Consider the following 19,163-nt stretch of genomic DNA (forward strand, 5'->3'; position numbering starts at 1 on the left):
TTTCATGAAAGAAATCCCTTCTTGCTCAGAGGATAAGGGACCATAGGCAACCGGCAAGAAAACAATGTTCTTGTTAACGGTAATTATGAACCGTAATTATACACTTATAGCTTATACACTTATAGCTGCCTAGTGATTGAGAAATATGCAATGCATGTATGAATGATAAAGGATGGCTGGTATTTTATAAACTTGAGGATTCCACAGCTTGTTGTTGTTTCTTATTTATTGATAAGCTTGGATTGCAGTAACATTTGGTTTAACATATGCTCAGTTTTTCATCGAGGAATCTGAGTGCCATTGGCAACATATTTATATAATTGTTAATATCAGTTTAGTTCAGCAAACATTCATTGAGCATATATTATTTATCATGCTTTGCAATGGGAAGCTTTATCCTTCTGAATCATTGGCACCCATAGACAGAGGCTGTAAATAACCAGTTAAAAATATGACACTGGTTTTCAGAAAGCTGGGTTATCTTTCCTCCTCTGTAGAGAATAACAAAGTAATCCTATATTATCATAGAGCAGACCATCTAGATATTTTGGCATTGTGTGCATATCAGAGACTCTTCGGACTAGATCATGAAATATACAACTTAAAAATGCCCTTATCTCTCCTTTTCATACACACAATTCCCACCATCTCTTTTGCACTACAGAATGTTATCTTTTTTTTTTTTCTCCGTTCCATTCTCCCTACCATAGCTTTATTCCAGACACACATCTCTTACGTAGGTTAAAAATAAGCTCCTGCTCCTTATATGTCTGGCCATATCTGACAGGATGACTAGATACATTGTCAGGGACATTGCCAGGCTTCTTAGCAACAACAATGGAAGGCAGAAACAATGAAATAATATCTTCAAAGCATTGATGGAAAACAATTGTCAACATAAAATTGTGTATTCAGCAATACTAACTCTTAGGAATGGTCAAGAACCAAGAGAATTTACCACTAATCTATTTTTTTTCTGAGAAAAATCTAGAGGAGTACTGTGGGAAGAAGGAAAATGATCCAGTTTTTGATAGAAGAAGTAATGATAAGAAAATAAAAGTAGTGAACATTTAATAAGTCAGTCAAACAATTTTTGGTGCTTGATGATTAAAAAATAACTTTAGGGGCACCTGGGTGGCTCAGTGGGTTAAAGTCTCTGCCTTTGGCTCAGGTCATGATCCCAGGGTCCTGGGACCGAGCCCCACATTGGGCTCTCTGCTCCGCAGGGAGCCTGCTTCCTCTTCTCTCTCTGCCTCCCTTTCTGCCTACTTGTGATCTCTCTCTCTGTCAAATAAATAAATAAAATCTTTAAAAAAGAAAAAAAAAACTTTATAGTATAGTATAACATGCATGTCTAGTTATATATTATAATTTATAATATAAAATATACTACTACTAATTATTATTAATATATGTAATTTTGGGATTAAGAAAAAGAATAACCCTCATTTGGACAACAATAGCATGTAAATCAGGAAGACAGTAATCTGATCTGACAATTTTATCATCTTTGAATTGTTAGGGATTAAGACATTCTTTAAATATAGACTCTAACTTAAAAATTTATGGCAAAATGATCAAAGTGGAAAAAGGGAATTAAAAAAGACAAAACAAAATCTCAAGTGAGTTAAGCAAGAGAAGAGGATAAAAGCATAGAGGAAGCACAAATAGAAACGAAAAAATGATGTCAGACACAAGTCTGGATATTTTAATAATTGCAATAAGCTAAAATGAACTAAATTTGCTACCTCTTAATTGGTTTCAGTGTTTCCTTCCAGCCTGCATGCTTCCAGAAGATTACTCTTAATCACCTATTTCTTCATGCCACTTAACTGACCCAATTCCCGCCTCACTTCCCATTGTTCTCAGGATCAAGTATAAGCCTCTTAGCCTAGTGCCTGAAATCTCTCCCGATAGGAGATAGGAGTCCGTGTCCGCCCATCTAATCCCTTCCCACACCTCTGTCCCATCTCTCCTGTCTCTAGGCAGGCTGCAAGCGTCCAGCTCTCACTGCAAGGGTGGCTTATTTGTCTAGCATGTGTTGCTCATGTTGCAGTCTCTTTATGATCCTGCGGATGGTTGCATATCTAAAATAAGCAGTTGAAGAGGTTAAAACAATAGCCCCTGCCACCGAAGGGCTTGCCATTTAGTAAAGTAAACGTTCGAGTTCAAACAACACAGACTGATTAAATACATCAGTGGCACCGCTGGATCAGGGTTATAGGTCAGTGGTGTGTGTGTGTGTGTGTGTGTGTGTGAGTGTGTGTGTATCTCACTGTATGAAGGAGTTACAGAGAAATTTTCATGGTGGCTATAATCTGTCTTTTGATATACGTTTGATAAAGCAATTGGTTCTCTTGCCTCATGTCTAGCTGAAGTTCAGCTTTAAGCACAGTTTTACATAACCAGTAACAAGGAGCTGCCGAAAACTGAGGTCTGTGACATTTGGTCTTTGTATCACTAAAATCTGATGTGATGTGGATTTGGAAGGCTTCATATCTTTAGAGAAAATCATAAGACTATTACTTGGGAAGCAGGAGGTAAACACTGATTATTTTTCAAGTCAGGATGTGAACACAATATACAAATACGATGCCTCTGGCAAGAACTTTAATTCTACTTATGAAATTGCATGGTAATTCAAAAGAAATGATGGGACAACCTCAACGTCGTCTTTCTTCTTAAGATAAAGATGAAGCCTGTCATCTTTTCACAGGAGTTCTTGACACTCTGGAGGAGTAACTGGGGATGATAATTCTGTTTTTCAATGTTAAAAATACCACATCATTCCATTCTCATAATGCTTATTCATTTTCAGCCCCCCCCCCTTTTTTTAAGATATCTCTTTGTTTCATCTTTCCCAATTTGCTCATTCCACCTCGCTGTAGTCCTGAGGGATTCTATACCTGGATTACTCCGGCGGCCTTTCTCGCTTCCTCTCCCCTTGCCCACGTGCTCTCAACTAGAATTGTGCATTAGAATCCTTGCGAGAGCTTTCAGAACATATAGACGACCGGGTCCCAACCCAGACCTCAATTTATTCAGAAATCCTTGGGGTTGGTGCTAGGACACGGGCATCTGTGTTTTGTTTGTTTTCAAATTCCCCAAGGGAGTCTACAGAGGATCCAGTTTTGATAAGCAGCCCGCTAACCTCATGCCTCATGGCGCTGTCCTGAGTTCTGCTGTGAGATTTATCCTCCGCGAAGTCTTCCCTGCTCACTTCACTCTTCGACCATCCTCCAGCTCTTAAAACTCCTTACTCCATCAGTATCTGGAACCCATCATTCTTTCCTAGTTCTTTTCTTCTTTCTCAGCATTCTACCATCTCAGTCCCCCCAAATTTATTTATTATCACTAAATTTACAAAAGAAAAAAAGCCGGACCCAGATGATTATCCTCAATTCCCCCATTTCCTCATCATCTGTATTCAATGATTTTCTTTCGAGTCCATCCATGTCTTTCCATCTCTACCCTGCTGCAAACCTTCTTCAAACCTCTGTCCTCTTGGGCACAGACTGCTGAAATCAACTTCGAGTGTCTCTATCGCTCCTTTTTTCCCTTGGCCCACCCATCTGTTATCCACACAAACACCCCTGAAACCACGGAGAAGCAAACGTGAAAATCTCTCATCATGTAAATCTCTTTAATGCTCTCTCACTGCTCTTGAGAAATCATCTAAGTAGCCTTGTCAAAATCGGGGTGTTCTGGCCTCTGGCAAATTCAGCAACCTCCCTTTGGGCATTCTGTAAATACCTCAATCTACATATTCTAGTATTCTTTCATTTCTCCAGGCAGCCATACACCTCCTCCTCCACACATGTCGTTCCCCTCTCCTCTTGTCCTCCGTACCTGATAAATTCCCCCTCATTCTTCAAGACAAGGCTAGAGAAAGAAGAAAAGGAAGGAAGGAAGGGGAGGAGGAAGGTAGGGAGCAACAAAAGGAAAAGAAGTATTGCATCAGCAGAAAAGTTATAAAGAATTGGAAGACTTACAGACTTCCCTTCTGAGAATTCACATCCATTCTCTCCATTTCAGGGAGGATTAAAAGCAGTGGTGTGGACAGATGCATTTCAGATGGTTGTCATGATTGTGGGCTTCTTAACAGTTCTCATTCAAGGAACAGCTCATGCTGGTGGATTGCACAATGTCATAGAGCACTCGACAAATGGATCTCGACTAAATATATTCGAGTACGTCCAATACTACTTTCCCATATTTTATAATGATATAGCTGTATGATCTCAGTGACTAAAATAATATTTGGGCATCAAAAGAACATTTTTGTTCACTCGCGTCTCTCTGCCTCCTAGCTTTGATGTAGATCCTCTCAGGAGGCACACGTTTTGGACAATCTCAGTGGGGGGAACTTTCACCTGGCTCGGGATCTATGGAGTTAATCAGTCCACCATACAGCGCTGCATCTCTTGCAAAACAGAAAAACATGCAAAACTGTAAGTTATAAATAAACATTTCAGTTTTCTTTGCCCTAGTGGGTACTTATTATATGCTTCCGTGTGTGTGTGTGTGTGTGTGTGTGTGTGTGTGTGTGTGAGAGAGAGAGAGAGAGAGAGATAAATGGAAAGTTTTATTTAATCTTCTAAACAGTTTTTTGAGGCAGGCAGGCATTACTAATCCCATCTCAGCAAGGAAGTGTGTTTGAACTTACAGTTCTGCCTGCCTTTGCTCTCCACCGTTTGCCACCTGCACTTACTGAGAACTTACTAGGTGAAATTAGGTGCCCTGGGTGGCAATGCAGAGGTAAATAGCGTATTTTGCCTCCTTAGAGTTTCTGTGACGAGATGGTCCTTTTGGCTGACTTGATTCAGCCTGTGGTCTCTTGAGCTACTGTTTTTCTTTTGATGCATAGATCCTTAAATTTTCCAAGAAGAGGTTTAAAAGAAGGAAAGCCAAGGTAATAAGACAAGTCATAATGGGGCTTTTGCCAATCCAGCTCTTGCTGATCTAGCAGTCACTTGTCTTGCCTGGTGTGCTCGCACTGAAAGACCCCAGCAGGGACACAGCTTGGGAAGCCTCTTCCAAGTCATGCAATGCATCCCGTGCCCTAGAGTGGGGATTGGAGGAAGTCATGCATTATTCTGCAGACATGACAGAAGTAAGCTAGTCTTGCGTCTAAAATGCAATCTTATCCCCATTGTTCTGTCCAAATTTCCAGCATCCCCAGATTTGTCAGGATGTCCTCAACTTTTCTTCAAGTGAGAAACAACCACTGTGAATATTTCCCCAACTGATTTTAAAATACTTCCAATGCATAGTTTTTTTTTATTTAGACTGAATAGAAAATAACTTTGCTGGGACATGGATCACTGTTTTGTAATCTGAATTCCAAGAGACTATATTACTTATGTATTTCCTACACTCACAGAAGGAAGAATTGAAGGCATTATCTAGTGTTCCATTAATTTGCTGATAACATATTTATATCCTATTACATTAAATAATGTTAACATACCCTCCATACAAGATTATCATTTTGTATCAAATAGCTAAATTGTTGAAAATGTAATTAATATCAAGTGTGATTTGGATCACGCAATTCATTTAAAATTAAAGTTCTTAGAGGCTCTTGGCTGGCTCAGTTGGTAGAGCAGGGACTCTTGATCTTGGGGTTGTAAGTTCAAGCCTCACATTGGGTGTAGAGCCTACTTTAAAAAAAAAAATAGGTAAAACGAAAATTCATTTAAAATTCTGCCTTAAGGGGCACCTGGGTGGCTCAGTGGATTAAAGCCTCTGCCTTTGGCTCAGGTCATGATCTCAGGGTCCTGGGATCAAGTCCCACATTGGGCTCTCTGCTAGGCAGGGAGCCTGCTTCTCCCTCTCTCTCTGCCTGCCTCTCTACTTACTTGTGATCTCTCTTTCTGTTAAATAACTAAATAAAATCTTTAAAAAAAATAAAATAAAATTCTGCCTTAAAATGAAGTTGATTCTATCTCCAAAAGGAAGGATATTTTTGTGAAATAACCAATAATTCTCTACTATATCTAGATTGTTTTTAATCTTATGTATTGTGTTATATTATTTTTTCTTGTGAACATGCCTAACTTCCCCCTATAACTCCAATAAGTAGTAGTGTGTACTCTTGAGTGTGTGCTTGTGTTTGTGTATCTTTAAGCGTCATTGAGTGAGTTCATCTAAGTCAAACAAAAGTTGATACAATTACATTCATAATGTTTGCCTGGAGTTTGAAATTTATTGCATGAGATTTTACTGGCTATGAAACCTGTTGGAAAAGGAAAGATATTCATGGAGAAAAAATGTACACAATTTCCTAAGCATTTAGGATTGCAGCTCCTGGTTTCACCCATTTCCCCTTCTGTGGAAAGACCAGAGCTATGACAGGAATTTTGTGAGAATAAGGAAAGATGAAAAAATAAAACTTCTCTTTAGAACAGACTTCTCTGAGAGAATCCAAATAGATTTGGTTACTACAATAGAAATCAGTCAAAATGATCAGTCCAGTTGAACTGCATGCAGCTGGAAGGAAGCCTGCAGTGGGGATGTGTCATTTGTCACACCAGCTGAAGTCTCAAGGTCACTACTGGGGCAGCTGGAGGCCACTCGGAGCCAGCTGCAAATCTGCTCTCACCTAGGAGGCTCTGTAGAATGTTGATTAAATGCTCTGCTTCTGTTCAATTATCTGAGAGCCTGGTGTCATTAAAACATTCCATCAGAGTTTAGGAAAAGCTCTGCTACCTGGGGAAAATACAAACTGAAACATATGTAGGTGAAAATAGATCCATAATGTTCATACTGAACGTGTCCATGGGTTAAAACCAGAAGCAACTCGTTATATATGCATATAATTTCATGGCCAGGAATGCTGATTACTTACTCACTTATTACTCACATCACTGATTGATGTTAAGCCCTCTTGACCTTCCTCACACCCAGAAATAATGTCACCCACCATGTCATTTTAGATGTGCTCCTTGGAACCTGACTTCATCTCCTCTTGTTTCTAGACCCAAGTTTATCTTTCAAGATTGCTGATCATAAGTGGTGCAAGGAAGGTGGAAGGGGCTGATACCGATTTTTCTGTCCTTTCCCATTGTGAGCCCATCTTCTGGCTAAGATGAGCACACCCACACCAGTCACTTTTGTTTTATTCCTACTGCCTCGGTTTATTTTCCTCATTCACGTCTAAAATCATTGTATTTGTTAATTTCATTTCAGTGATGATCTACTTCCAATCCCAGAATTTAAGCTCCGTGAGGAGGGGTTCTGTGTTACTCACAGCTCTACCCCAGGACCTAGAAGAGCCTGGTATAAAGAGATGCCTGATAAATATTTTTGAATGAATCAATGAAATAGTTTAAGTTACAAGTAGGAGAATTAGCTCTGTAAAGAATCAAAGTCCATTCCTTTTTTTTTTAAAGATTTTATTTATTTACTTATTTGACAGAGAGAGAGAGAGATAGTGAGAAAAGGAACACAAGCAGGGGGGATGGGAGAGGGAGAAGCAGGTCCCGCTGAGCAGGAAGCCCGATGCGGGGCTGGATCTCAGGACTCTGGGATTGTGACCTGAGCCGAAGGCAGACGCTTAAGGACTGAGCTACCCAGGTGCCCCTCAAAGTCCATTTCTAATGAAAAATTCACAGCACAAGGATTTTAACATTTAATACAATTTTGCCATTGGTTTCTCATTTCCCACTTCAATAACTTGAAATTATTTTGGATAATGTATGCATGTATGGCCATATAACCTACGTCTCCACAGAATGTAACTCTTTCATTCCTCATATTAGTCCCATAATAGAAGGAGAGCAGGTGTGTTAACACTCTTCTTAGAGATGATACAATGGTCTCAGAGTGTCACATGACCTATTTAACATCAGGTGGTTGTTAAGGATAAAGTCTTTTGACTCGCGGTCCAACATTCTTTTAAAGAAATAAGTGATATGAGGAGTGCAATCATATTGTACTGAATTTCTACTACTAATTAATTCAGTCATTCAATTATTTATTACCAAAAATAAATAATTCCATGTCTTCTATGTGCCAGAACAATTCTATCGCACTGTGTTCGTTGGAGTGGGGGAAACGAATAAAAAGCAAATGTATATATTTTACAATTTCAGATAATGCTAAGTGCTGTCAAGGTGTAAAGTAGTATAAGAAGTAGAAACTGATTAAGAGAGCAGGGATGGACTGTTTTGAATAAAAGATGGTCAGGGAGGGCTCTCTCGGAGGTGGCCTGAGTAAAGGTTTGAATAAAGTTGCCCAGAAAGGAGGGCAAGAGTACAAACAATGCAGTTAACGGGTATTGACCTCCTCACGTATTAATTGTATCCCCAAAAGGCTATCTCTAAATCAACCCCTCTAAATAAAAACAAACAAATCAACACAGCTCCACAAGAAACATTGTTAGAATACTCTCAAGGAAATAACTTCTAGGATAAGTCCCTTTTCTAATGTAAATAGTATGAAATAGAAACTTCCAAAGGAGAGACTCATTTAACCGGATTTGCTTCATAAATGGGTAGTTTGACTCGAGAGTTTTCTCTGGGTTATGGGCCCAGCACGCTTCCGCTGTGCCACTCTGCTACTGACTCAAGAGTTTTCTGAAAGCTAGGTACACCTGTACAGTATGGGCTTTCAGAGGCTTTGAAATTAATTTGTGTCCTTACATTTAAGTGTGGATGTATCTGATTCCCTTCAAGTAATGACTTGATCCAAGAAAATTCCCACTGTTCCTCTTCTGGCCCTTTGAAACTTTCTCCAGAATAAGGTGGTTTATATAAATCCAGCCCACTTTCAAGTCTCCCTTGAGATTAAGAAAACCAATGGGGCAGCTGGGTGGCTTAGTTGGTTAAATGTCTGGCTTTTGATTTCAGCTCAGGTCATGATCTCAAGGTTTTAAGATCGAGCCCCTCAGTGAGCTCTGCTCTGGGCATGGAGCCTGTTTGGGATTCTCTCTTCTTCTTCCTCTGCCTCCCACCGGTGCTCTCTCTTTCTCTAAGTAGACAAATAAAATCTTTCAAAATGTTAGGGTCTGTGATCAAAGGAGCAAGACTGATACAAAGCACACGTCAAGCAAAGCTTTATTTCGCACCAAGCATCAAGAATCAAACCGACCGTTCAAGGCCGCCTCTTACAGAGAGGCAAACCACCCGCAGCCTCACAGACTAACTTTCATAGAGCAAAGGCCATGTGGTTGAGCCTGGCCACACACAAGTGGCCAATGAGATTGTAACACACAGAGAAAGTTGCACAGTCATGCTAGGTCACACACGGGTGGCCATTTGAATTACAGTTCACCCTATAGTAGCTATTTGAACTAGCCTATCACCTTGGTCAGAATTGGCGCCCAAAATGCGGGGCCCACATTCTTTGGTAGTTAGGGAGATAATATGTGCGTTTACTGATTGGATGTCTCCACCTGGCCTTACTTGTCCTTGTCTCCCCGACATGCTTTTAAGTACATTCCCCTGGGTTGGGGGGGGGGGCAGGGTCAGTTTAAGTTTTACTGCATAAGCAACAAAATCACTGTTTAACCGAGATGGAATCACTCTGGCTAAATAGGCCCTTACAAAAAACCCCCGAAAACTAGTAATATTTTTGACTTTCAAACACAACAATGAATACAAAATAACCATAGGATACTGCCACAGCACTCACACTGGAATAAAGCATATCTTTATTGTACAAATAAAAAGAATTGCTCCCCAGAATATGGTAAAATGACCTTAGGTTTTGCATATTTTCTATCCTCCTTAAAAAACAAAACAAAACAAAAAGTTCAACTTTAAATTTCATCTAAATCAATCTCCAACGTGATTATTTCCAAAATGTGTCTACTTCTACATTTATCTCATTATCCCTCTGGAAGAAAAGATGTTAAAATGTAAGTTTGCTTTTTGACAGTTTTATGAATTGAGTGGGGGGAAAATCACTGTGAGTTATATAAGATGAGTGATTGGTATGTGAAATTTCATCCAAGAGAATAGATCTTACACTACATGTTGAGATTTTGCAGAAAAACTCCTGATTTCAAAAGGAAAGCCATCAAAAATTTGCCTCATTGAAATTTAATAATCAGTCTAAAGTGTAACATTCTCAAATAAACAAAAATTTGCAAATGTATAAATGTAATGATTCTTGAAGACTGTGGATTTTTTTTTTTTTTATATAGCAAAAAATCCCTCCAAATTTTTTCCTTGAATTTTTGGTAATGTCTTCATCATACTGTAAAATGGCATAGAGACTACCAACAGAGCTTTTTGTTCTTTTCTAGAGCCTTGTATTTTAACTTGTTGGGTCTCTGGATCATTCTGGTGTGCGCTGTCTTCTCTGGCTTAATCATGTACTCCCACTTCAGAGATTGTGACCCTTGGACTTCTGGCATTATTTCAGCACCAGATCAGGTATGTGTTCCCTTGGAACCAATGGGGAATGGCTGAGATGAGTGTGCTTCTGGCCATGAATAAGTAATATGGGTTCTTCCCTTTTATCCCACCTGGATCTCAAGCCACTTTCTAACCCCTAGAGAGCTGAATTCTTTCCTCTCCTCTTGAGTGACATCACCACACACCAGGTTCTAAATGGAGGAGTGACACATAGAAGGATGTCTCACCTTGTTCATGAAGGAAAGGCCAGGGGCCAGGGCAAGGTTGAGGAGAGTGGAAGTTAGGCTTGAACCCATGGCTTTGGTTATTGATGTGACATTTCAGTTCTTTTTTTCTGTATGTCTCAAGGTTGATTAAAGATGCTTTATTCTAAAATTGAAGAATGACCCTTATGTCTATAGAGCTTCTGCTCATGCCTTCTCAACACAACTTAAACACCATCACCCTAAAATACTACATTAAAAGTGTTTTCAAAAACTCCATTGATGGAGAAGAAGAACCATCACCTCTCTCTCTTCGGCATATTCCACTGTCCCCTATGTCCCGGTGGGGTTCCTCTCTCACAAATCTGACTACAAAGTAGAACCATAATTCCTAGATTCCCTGAATATGTGTTTTAAGCATGTGTTGTTAGGATTTAAGTGCTAACATTAAGGGTAGACAGGCAAGGGATAGGCGTGTATTACAAACATGGGAAAAATAAAACAAGTTCCTGAACCTTCTGAAGTTCATCCACCGTTTTCCCTAATATCAACTTTCCCTTCTTACCCTTCACCTCCCCTCCAGTTGGAGCTGGACCTCAGCTCCACAAAGTTGGATTAATTGTAATCTCAACTGCCATTGGGTGACACCCTGAGTCCCCACAAACTCCTCTAGTTTTTTTTTTTTTCTTTCTTTTTGTCTTTTTTCCCAACTCCTTTTGCTAAAAAGTGATGTGTTCCCATTTGAGACTCTGCTGCTAAGACCACTGATCCTGTCCGGTCTTCCCTTCCCTTCAGCTGATGCCATACTTTGTCATGGAGATATTTTCCACGATGCCAGGACTGCCTGGACTCTTCGTGGCTTGTGCCTTCAGTGGAACTCTGAGGTTAGTATTTAGACAACACTCCACTCTGACGATGCAGAGGATGATGACGGTAGTGATGGCAAGCACAGTGAGGTGACAAGGGTGATGGTGGTCATAATCACCACTTACTGCATATTGTGTGTCTGCTGCCCTGCATGTTCATTTGCATGTTCTCCTTCGTTGTTTGAGACGGAAACTGTACTTGTGAAACTTGATGAAGTACTTTGGATTTGAAGATCAGTGGGAAAGCATTAGAAGCGTTAACCTTAAAAATACACCCCCCAACTATCTTACCAGCAAAAGATGGGTTTATTGGGGAATAAGAGAGAATGGAAATATGGGACAAGTAAGCTGAGGCAAAACCATAAGCAAGTGTGGGGAACAAAGGAAAGGTCTGCTTTTTTTGAGGAGGAAAGGAGTAAGTCCGGAAGGCTGGTATGGACTAAAAGACTGGTTGGAGAAAACCAGGAGTTGGAAGCGTGGTGGCTTTTCATTGGCTGAGTGGTTGCTGAGGGGAAAGAGACACTTCCCTTCCGGGTGGGATAGAGTAGTATCCAAGTGCAAGGTCAAGTCCCTCTCTTCCTGATGGGTCTGCAGTAGACTGTAAGTGGTAGGGTATGCTCTTGTGAGGAAAAAAGGAGTAAATGACTCTTAGATTTTACCATTAACTGTGATATCAAGTTTTAATTTGGAAGATATTATTTACATCTAAGAATACTTATTTAAGGGGCACCTGGGTGGCTCACTTGGTTAAGTGTCCCACTGTTGGTTTTGGCTCAGGTTGTGATCTCAGAGTCCTGAGATGGAGCCTTGTCTTGGGCTGTGCACTTAGCACAGAGTCAGTGTGAGATTCTCTCTCTCTTCCCTGCCCCTCCTGCTTATGCTCTCACTCTCTCTAAAGTAAATAAATAAAATATTTTTCTTTTTAAAAAAGAATATGCATTTAAGTTAACAAATTGTAAAAAAGAACAAAATACATATGCTTATTCTACTTTTAGGAAAGATTTTGTCAGAGATATTGACTTTTATTAAATTTTTGGCATTTTTGAAGTGGCTATTTTGTAAACTTTTGGCATATTAATCTGTTGCCAGATTTTCAAATTAGCAATATCCTTGAACTTGTATAATGACTTTAACTCCCTTCTGGTGTAATTCTAGCTTAGTGTACTACTGAATTATTTTTGCTTACATTCTTTTTAGGATTTTGCTTCAGTAACACAAAGTGGTATTATTCTGTGGTGTTGAGATTAAGATCTCAGGGAAACTCAGAACCAAAAAATGAGCACCAGAGTATTAACCTCAAGGAGTGGTGGCATTCTAGCTTTTATTTTGCCCCTCTCTATAGAGCTTTACTTATTTATCTACTTTTTTTTTTTTTTTTAACTCTAAGGCTGAGTCTCTCCAGATACAGAACATGCAATTGTCAACAGATAATCTCCCCATAAGAGAATGGATGGATCTTTTGGTCTCAAGTCCAAAACTTCTAAGAAAGGGACACTTGGACAGTACATGCTATAGGGACATTCCTTCTGCTACAACTTTACGTCAGATATTGAGTTTAGAAAGGAAAATACAGGAATGGAGATATAATAAAGAGAGAGTGGTAGAGAGATAGGAAAAATTAAAGAGAGATCTCTACCATCTTACAGAAGTTTTAGAATCTGAGAAATCAGCATACGGCTAATATACCTGACTAAAAAGGCAACCCAGTAGAGTTTCTATATGAGCCAAATTCAATGTTTTCCTTCCACTCTTTCAAAGGATTTAAGGGTCAACCCGAACATGTGAGACTTCCAGATGATATATTTTGAGACAAAGCTGTTGGGAATATGGACTCTTTTTACCTGAACACCTTTCCTTATTTGACTTTCATGGAGCCTCAGGTAGAAGGGAAGTCTGGCAGGAAACACACAGCATGCCCTGATTCTCAGGAAAAAGAGAATGGTATCTCAAAGTACTTACAGTTTCAATTCCCCAGAACTGGGTCTTGGGAAATTTCTGCTTGCAGTAACTGGCACTTAAAGAAGGAACTTTTAATTTTGCATACGAAGGACCTGAAACTATTCCAACTAAAATAAACTACAGCTGAAATTATTCTGCATTACAGAAAAAGAAAAAGTTTGGATTTTCTTCCATGCTGTTGCCAACATCCAGTTTGTCTTCAGATGACCCCTGGAGGGTAATAAAACAATTAGCCACTGAATATCAGTGGGAAATTTACAAACAACTGGCCAGGTTTTGTTCATCAGCTCGCTTCTTTCCCAGAACTTTTCTTTGTGGTTGTGATTTTGCTTCACATGAATTTAATACTGTTACCTATTTTACTAACTAAATTATTCCTGGTCTATATGAAGAATTAAATAAGATTTCATTCTATTCTGAAAAGAAAACCCAACTTTCAGGTCCTCTGTCATCAAAGTGAGTTTTAGGGCCATAAGACTGGACTGTGGTTGAAAAGTCAGAGAGAATATCAAATCTTTTATGTAGTTTTTTCCTTTGTCCATATTCCATCCTATCTTTTGCTCTGTTCTCCTTTACGGACTGCATTCTAAGCCTGGGGTGGCTTAAGATTGCTGAATGCAATAAGCTTTCCAGCTAGAGGCATTTAAGAGTAATTGTTCTTTTGCTCTAGAACATCTTTTTCCCCCCAATTTGCATGTGTTCTTTCAGTGCCTATCTTAATCATCATTTCCTAAGGGAAGAATCCCCTAACTTCATATTAGTTTAGGACTCTGCAAGGCATACTTTTATAGCACCTTGTTATTTTCCTTCTGAACAACTGTGATCAATTGTGTAAGTGGTTGTTGAATGTCTGTGTTGCCAAGTGTAAGGTCTATGTTTTTCTTGTTCACCATTGTGTATCTGGTACCTAGAATGAAGACATGCATTAATGGTATGAATGAATGAGTGAATGGTGAGGGGCAAACTCTACTGAGATACCTGGATTAGGACAGTCACTGCCTCCAGCCTCAAGTTTAACCTAAACACACACACACACACACATACACACAAAACCCATTACTGCCTGCCAATTCATTTAATGTCTTGTTCAGGGGCACTACTAGGTATTAGAGCATGCACATCAAGCTTCTTCACTAGAGTCTGAAGAAATCAAAGAGCACAAAGCACAGAGGCAGCTTTGAAGAGTGTGTAGGCAGGCCACCTAACTCTCCTGAAGCCCCAGAATAAGGACAATATGTCTGCATCTGGTTTCTGTTTCTCGAGCCCTGCCTTGTCTATTTGCCCTGAATGACGGGGCAGGCTGGTCAGCTTTATTTAGCTTGGACTATGTTCTTGCTTTTCTCTCCCTGTAGCACCGTGGCTGCCAGCATCAATGCCTTAGCAACAGTGACCTTTGAGGATTTTGTCAAGAGCTGTTTCCCCCATCTCTCCGACAAGATGAGCACCTGGATCAGTAAAGGCTTATGTAGGTACAGCCGGGGCGCCTTCTACTCCATGTCATGAAATGTGCATGTGGTACGTGCTCTTCAGGACTCTGGGCCCAAATGCACCCTGAGCGTGTGAGGAATTGTACATAAAGATTCACACTTCCAAACCTGTCAGGAGGGTAACAGGAAAGAATTACCAGCTATTTTACCTTTCACCAACCTTCCATTCAACACTCTTCTGTCCTTATCTCACACTCTAGGTTTGTCACTTCAACATCTGTTTATGCCTTCTTCTGACCATATTTTCATCCCTCTACATGGAAGCATGTTCTGCTCTCTATGGGTCAGTCATTTGTCTACTAAAATCAGATTATTTCCTTTTCTTTTTATTATTTATAATTTTTATTTACTTTCTTACTTACATACTTATGTTTAGTACAGTTGATGCACAGGGTTCTATTAGCTTCAGGTATCGTGGTGGTTTGACAAGTTTATGATGCAGAATTCTTTTCTAGAGAATTTTTTTTTATTACGCAACTTCTGGTGACCTCACTTCAAGGAATAATTGTTCCTTGCATAATCACACAGTTGCATATTATGTTGATGCACTCATCATATTGAACTGTAATTTTACAGAGTTTACTTCTTTTTAAGTATAAACAGATTATATGTTCATTCACTTATTACAAAAAATGTAGGTAATTGGAGAAAATATATGTACCTCCTAGGATAGTATAGCGAGCATTTTCCTGTGTCATTTATACAGTATTTGAACACATGGTTTTTGAATGTGTGCTTGATAGTCTACAAAATGCCTTACTTTTTTATTTTTATGTTGTTACTTTTTAGAATATTTTTCAATTTTTTGTTATGTCATGATGATACCCATATACATTAATCTTTGTTGGATCTGTAATTTTTTCCTAAGTAAAAAACATCCAAAAAAATTACCAGGTCAAATAACACAAATTCATTGACAGTTCTGGATTTATGTTTTGAAAAATATTTCTAACATGGTCCAATTAATAATATTTGTGTGTGGCAGCAGTGAGTAGTGACATATTTCTCTGTGCCCTTTACCTTAGTATTTTAAAAAATTGGTCAAATTCATGGACAAAATAACATCACATTTTTGCTTTAATTTACATTTTTATATTTATAGTGCATTTGAACATTTTTCAGATGATGAATAACATTTATATTTTTTGTGAAAAATCTATGCCGTTTGTTGATGAGATATCAGAAATTTTGTCTGTGAAATCTCTTCATGTATAAAGGAAATGTGACCTTCTTATGTTGTAGAATATCCCCCAGATTTTTTAAAATACATTTTTGATGTACAGAAATTATAAATACATATTTGGTCAAATATATGTATCATTTCTTTTACTATTCTATCCTTTTTTTTTATGCTTACATATTTCTTCCCATTCAAAATCCACTTATAGATTTCCTTATTTTTTTTCTGGATTGTAAATAATTTTATATTTTACATTTAATATTAAATGTATTCAAATTATTTGATCTATGATTTATGATGAGGACATAAATTGTTCTTTTCAATTATATGGCCAATTTTCTAAGTATCGCTAATCCAATAATCTCCACTGGTTGTTAATATTTCAGTAATGATAATATACAATATAAGATTCTTTCATCTGTAAGGATTTAACGATCGTATAGATTATTTTCATTTAATTAAATTATCAATTGTAGGATGAATACCATCTTGTATATTATAGGTTTTTTTTTAAAGATTTTATTTATTTGAGAGAGAATGAGATCACAAGTAGGCAGAGAGGCGGGCAGAGAGAGGGGAGGAAGCAGGCTCCCTGAGAAGCAGAGTCTGACACGGGGCTCGATCCCAGGATCCTGGGATCATGACCTGAGCTGAAAGCAGAGGTTTTAACCCACTGAGCCACCCAGGAGTCCTTATATTTCATACATTTAAAAGTAAGTAAATTGCAGACATCAGTACACTTCCCCCTAATTATTTTAGCATACACATTATTAACTAGAATTGAATACTTGCTTAAAAATTCTTATGTAAAATCTACCTATAATAAAATAGACAAACCTTAAGTACACATTTGCTGAGTTTTGACAAAATGCACATAACTGTGTAACTCAACCACTACAGATGAGAATCATCATTACCTTGGCAAGTTCTCTCTTGCTTATTACAGTCAATCCCCTTCACCAACATCCCCCCACTCCCTGCCCCAGGACAAGCACTATTCTGATATTTTCCACCATAGATTAGTTTTACCTGTTCTAGGATGTCATATACAAGAAATCACACAGTACATGCTGTTTTTGGTAAGACTCCTTTCACTCAGCATGTTTTGGTTTATGAGATTTATCCATGTTGTTTGTATATCAGTCGTTCATCCCTTTTTATTTCTGAGTAGTATGACAGTGTATGGATATGCCACAGTTTTTTAAACTTCTAATTCTGTTGATAGACCTGGGGTGTTTCAGTTTGAGTTTATAATGAATAAAGGAGCTAGGAGTTCTCTTGTACAAGTCTTTCTGTGAATATATTTTTATTTCTATTTGGCAAATACTTAGGAGTGGAAGTGCTTGGTCAATTTTCATTTTTAATTTTTTTATAGTTCTTCCTTAGCCCAGTTGGACCCATTTTCACCTAACTTTATTGGTGTTGCACTCTATCTTGCCATGTTCCACCTCACTTACTTGCTCTTGACCTGAACTTGTTTGCTTCATTGAGTCTGTGCTTTTTTGCATCATATTAAAATTGCCAAACAGTTTCTAAATACCTTTTTTTTCTGCTTCCTAAGGTAAATTATTTCTAGAAAAGCATACTGTGCATTTGAGCTTTTAGGTTAATATATGCATGCCTTTGTTTGGCAATATTCTGCTATGGATCCCACATTTCTTTTTTCTTTCTACGTATGCTTGAACAAGGAGAGATCAATGCTGACCACGTTTGTTATCTAGGTAGGTGAATCGCCTTAATTCTTTTCACTACCTTGCCAAATGGATTATGCTAATAGCAGGTAGAGGGGCATTATTCCCAGTACAAGTCCCAATTTCTAAGATATTCAGAAATATGCTGGTTTATGCCCATGGTTTATTGTCTGATCCTTTGAGCTATTGTGACATTTAGAAAATCCATAGCATTGAACTTTCTCTCCTTCCCACATTTACTGCTTTGTTTGAAGTGCCGTACTCTCCAGATATCTATGGAACCCCCCCACCAATTTCCCCTAAATTTCCTGCCTCACCAGTTGCTATTAATTGTAATCTGGTGGAAGTATAATATTTGGGGGAGAAGGGGAATGAATCATTCTCTAGTCAGCACAAAAAATTAGAACCTCGGGTGCCTGGGTGGCTCAGTGGGTTAAGCCGCTGCCTTCGGCTCAGGTCATGATCCCGGGGTCCTGGGATCGAGTCCCGCATCGGGCTCTCTGCTCAGCAGGGAGCCTGCTTCCCTCTCTCTCTCTCTGCCTGCCTCTCTGTCTACGTGTAATCTCTGTCTGTCAAATAAACAAATAAAATCTTTAAAAAAAAAAAAATTAGAACCTCTGGATTGACGGATGACTGCCTAGAGTTTCATTTGAACAGAGAACTGTTGGCCCAGCAGAAGGAAAGTCAGTAGTAGACAGAAAACACGTCTTTTGTTATTTTTTTTTTCAGGTACACAGAGTTCTCCTTATTCATGAAGCAGTTCAGAGTCAGGGCAGACATTGTTGTTTCCCAATCCAATCTACCCTCTTTAAGGATAATGGGAACAATTTTAGAATCCCAAAATGTTTTGATTGATCAAACTTGGTTTTTAGGGTTGTTGTGAGCTTCCTTATTTTTCTGGCTCATTGAGAAGTTGGAAAGTATCACATTGGAAGTTGGCAGCATGATTTCGTTTTAAGAGGGAGTTCCTGATAATAAATATCATGAATATCATGATTCAAACCTGAAATACAGTAATAATAATAATAATAATAACAACAGCAGCAGCAGCAGCAAACACACAGTACTTTCTAGGTACCTGACACTGCTGGATATACTATTTACATGTAATCCATTCCTTAGGACAGGAATCAGGTTCTGCCTTGAAAACTCTAGCACTGGCCAAGTGTCTGACGTATGGTCAGTACTCTGCACTACGACAGGTCATATTGGGAACTGAGCGAGGTACCTGACACTGCTGGATATACTATTTACATGTAATCCATTCCTTAGGACAGGAATCAGGTTCTGCCTTGAAAACTCTAGCACTGGCCAAGTGTCTGACGTATGGTCAGTACTCTGCACTACGACAGGTCATATTGGGAACTGAGCGAGGTACCTGACACTGCTGGATATACTATTTACATGTAATCC

The 19,163-nt window shown here is 38.8% G+C and overlaps 1 protein-coding gene across 2 annotated transcripts in view; it reads left to right on the forward strand.

The window, feature by feature from the left end:
- SLC5A12 (solute carrier family 5 member 12) overlaps nt 1-19,163 on the forward strand; it is a 55,082-nt gene that overhangs the window by 11,795 nt on the left and 24,124 nt on the right. For both annotated transcript variants that reach the window (XR_009405455.1, XM_059406893.1), the window contains exons 5-9: nt 4,036-4,190; nt 4,311-4,451; nt 10,253-10,382; nt 11,363-11,451; nt 14,745-14,857. Coding sequence is in view for 1 of the 2 variants with exons in the window: in XM_059406893.1 (XP_059262876.1) it covers nt 4,036-4,190; nt 4,311-4,451; nt 10,253-10,382; nt 11,363-11,451; nt 14,745-14,857 (628 nt within the window). In the remaining variant the exon portion in view is untranslated. The remainder of the gene's footprint in view (nt 1-4,035; nt 4,191-4,310; nt 4,452-10,252; nt 10,383-11,362; nt 11,452-14,744; nt 14,858-19,163) is intronic.

The sequence above is a fragment of the Mustela nigripes genome, chromosome 1 (assembly GCF_022355385.1).
Source record: "Mustela nigripes isolate SB6536 chromosome 1, MUSNIG.SB6536, whole genome shotgun sequence".
NCBI lineage: Eukaryota > Metazoa > Chordata > Mammalia > Carnivora > Mustelidae > Mustela > Mustela nigripes.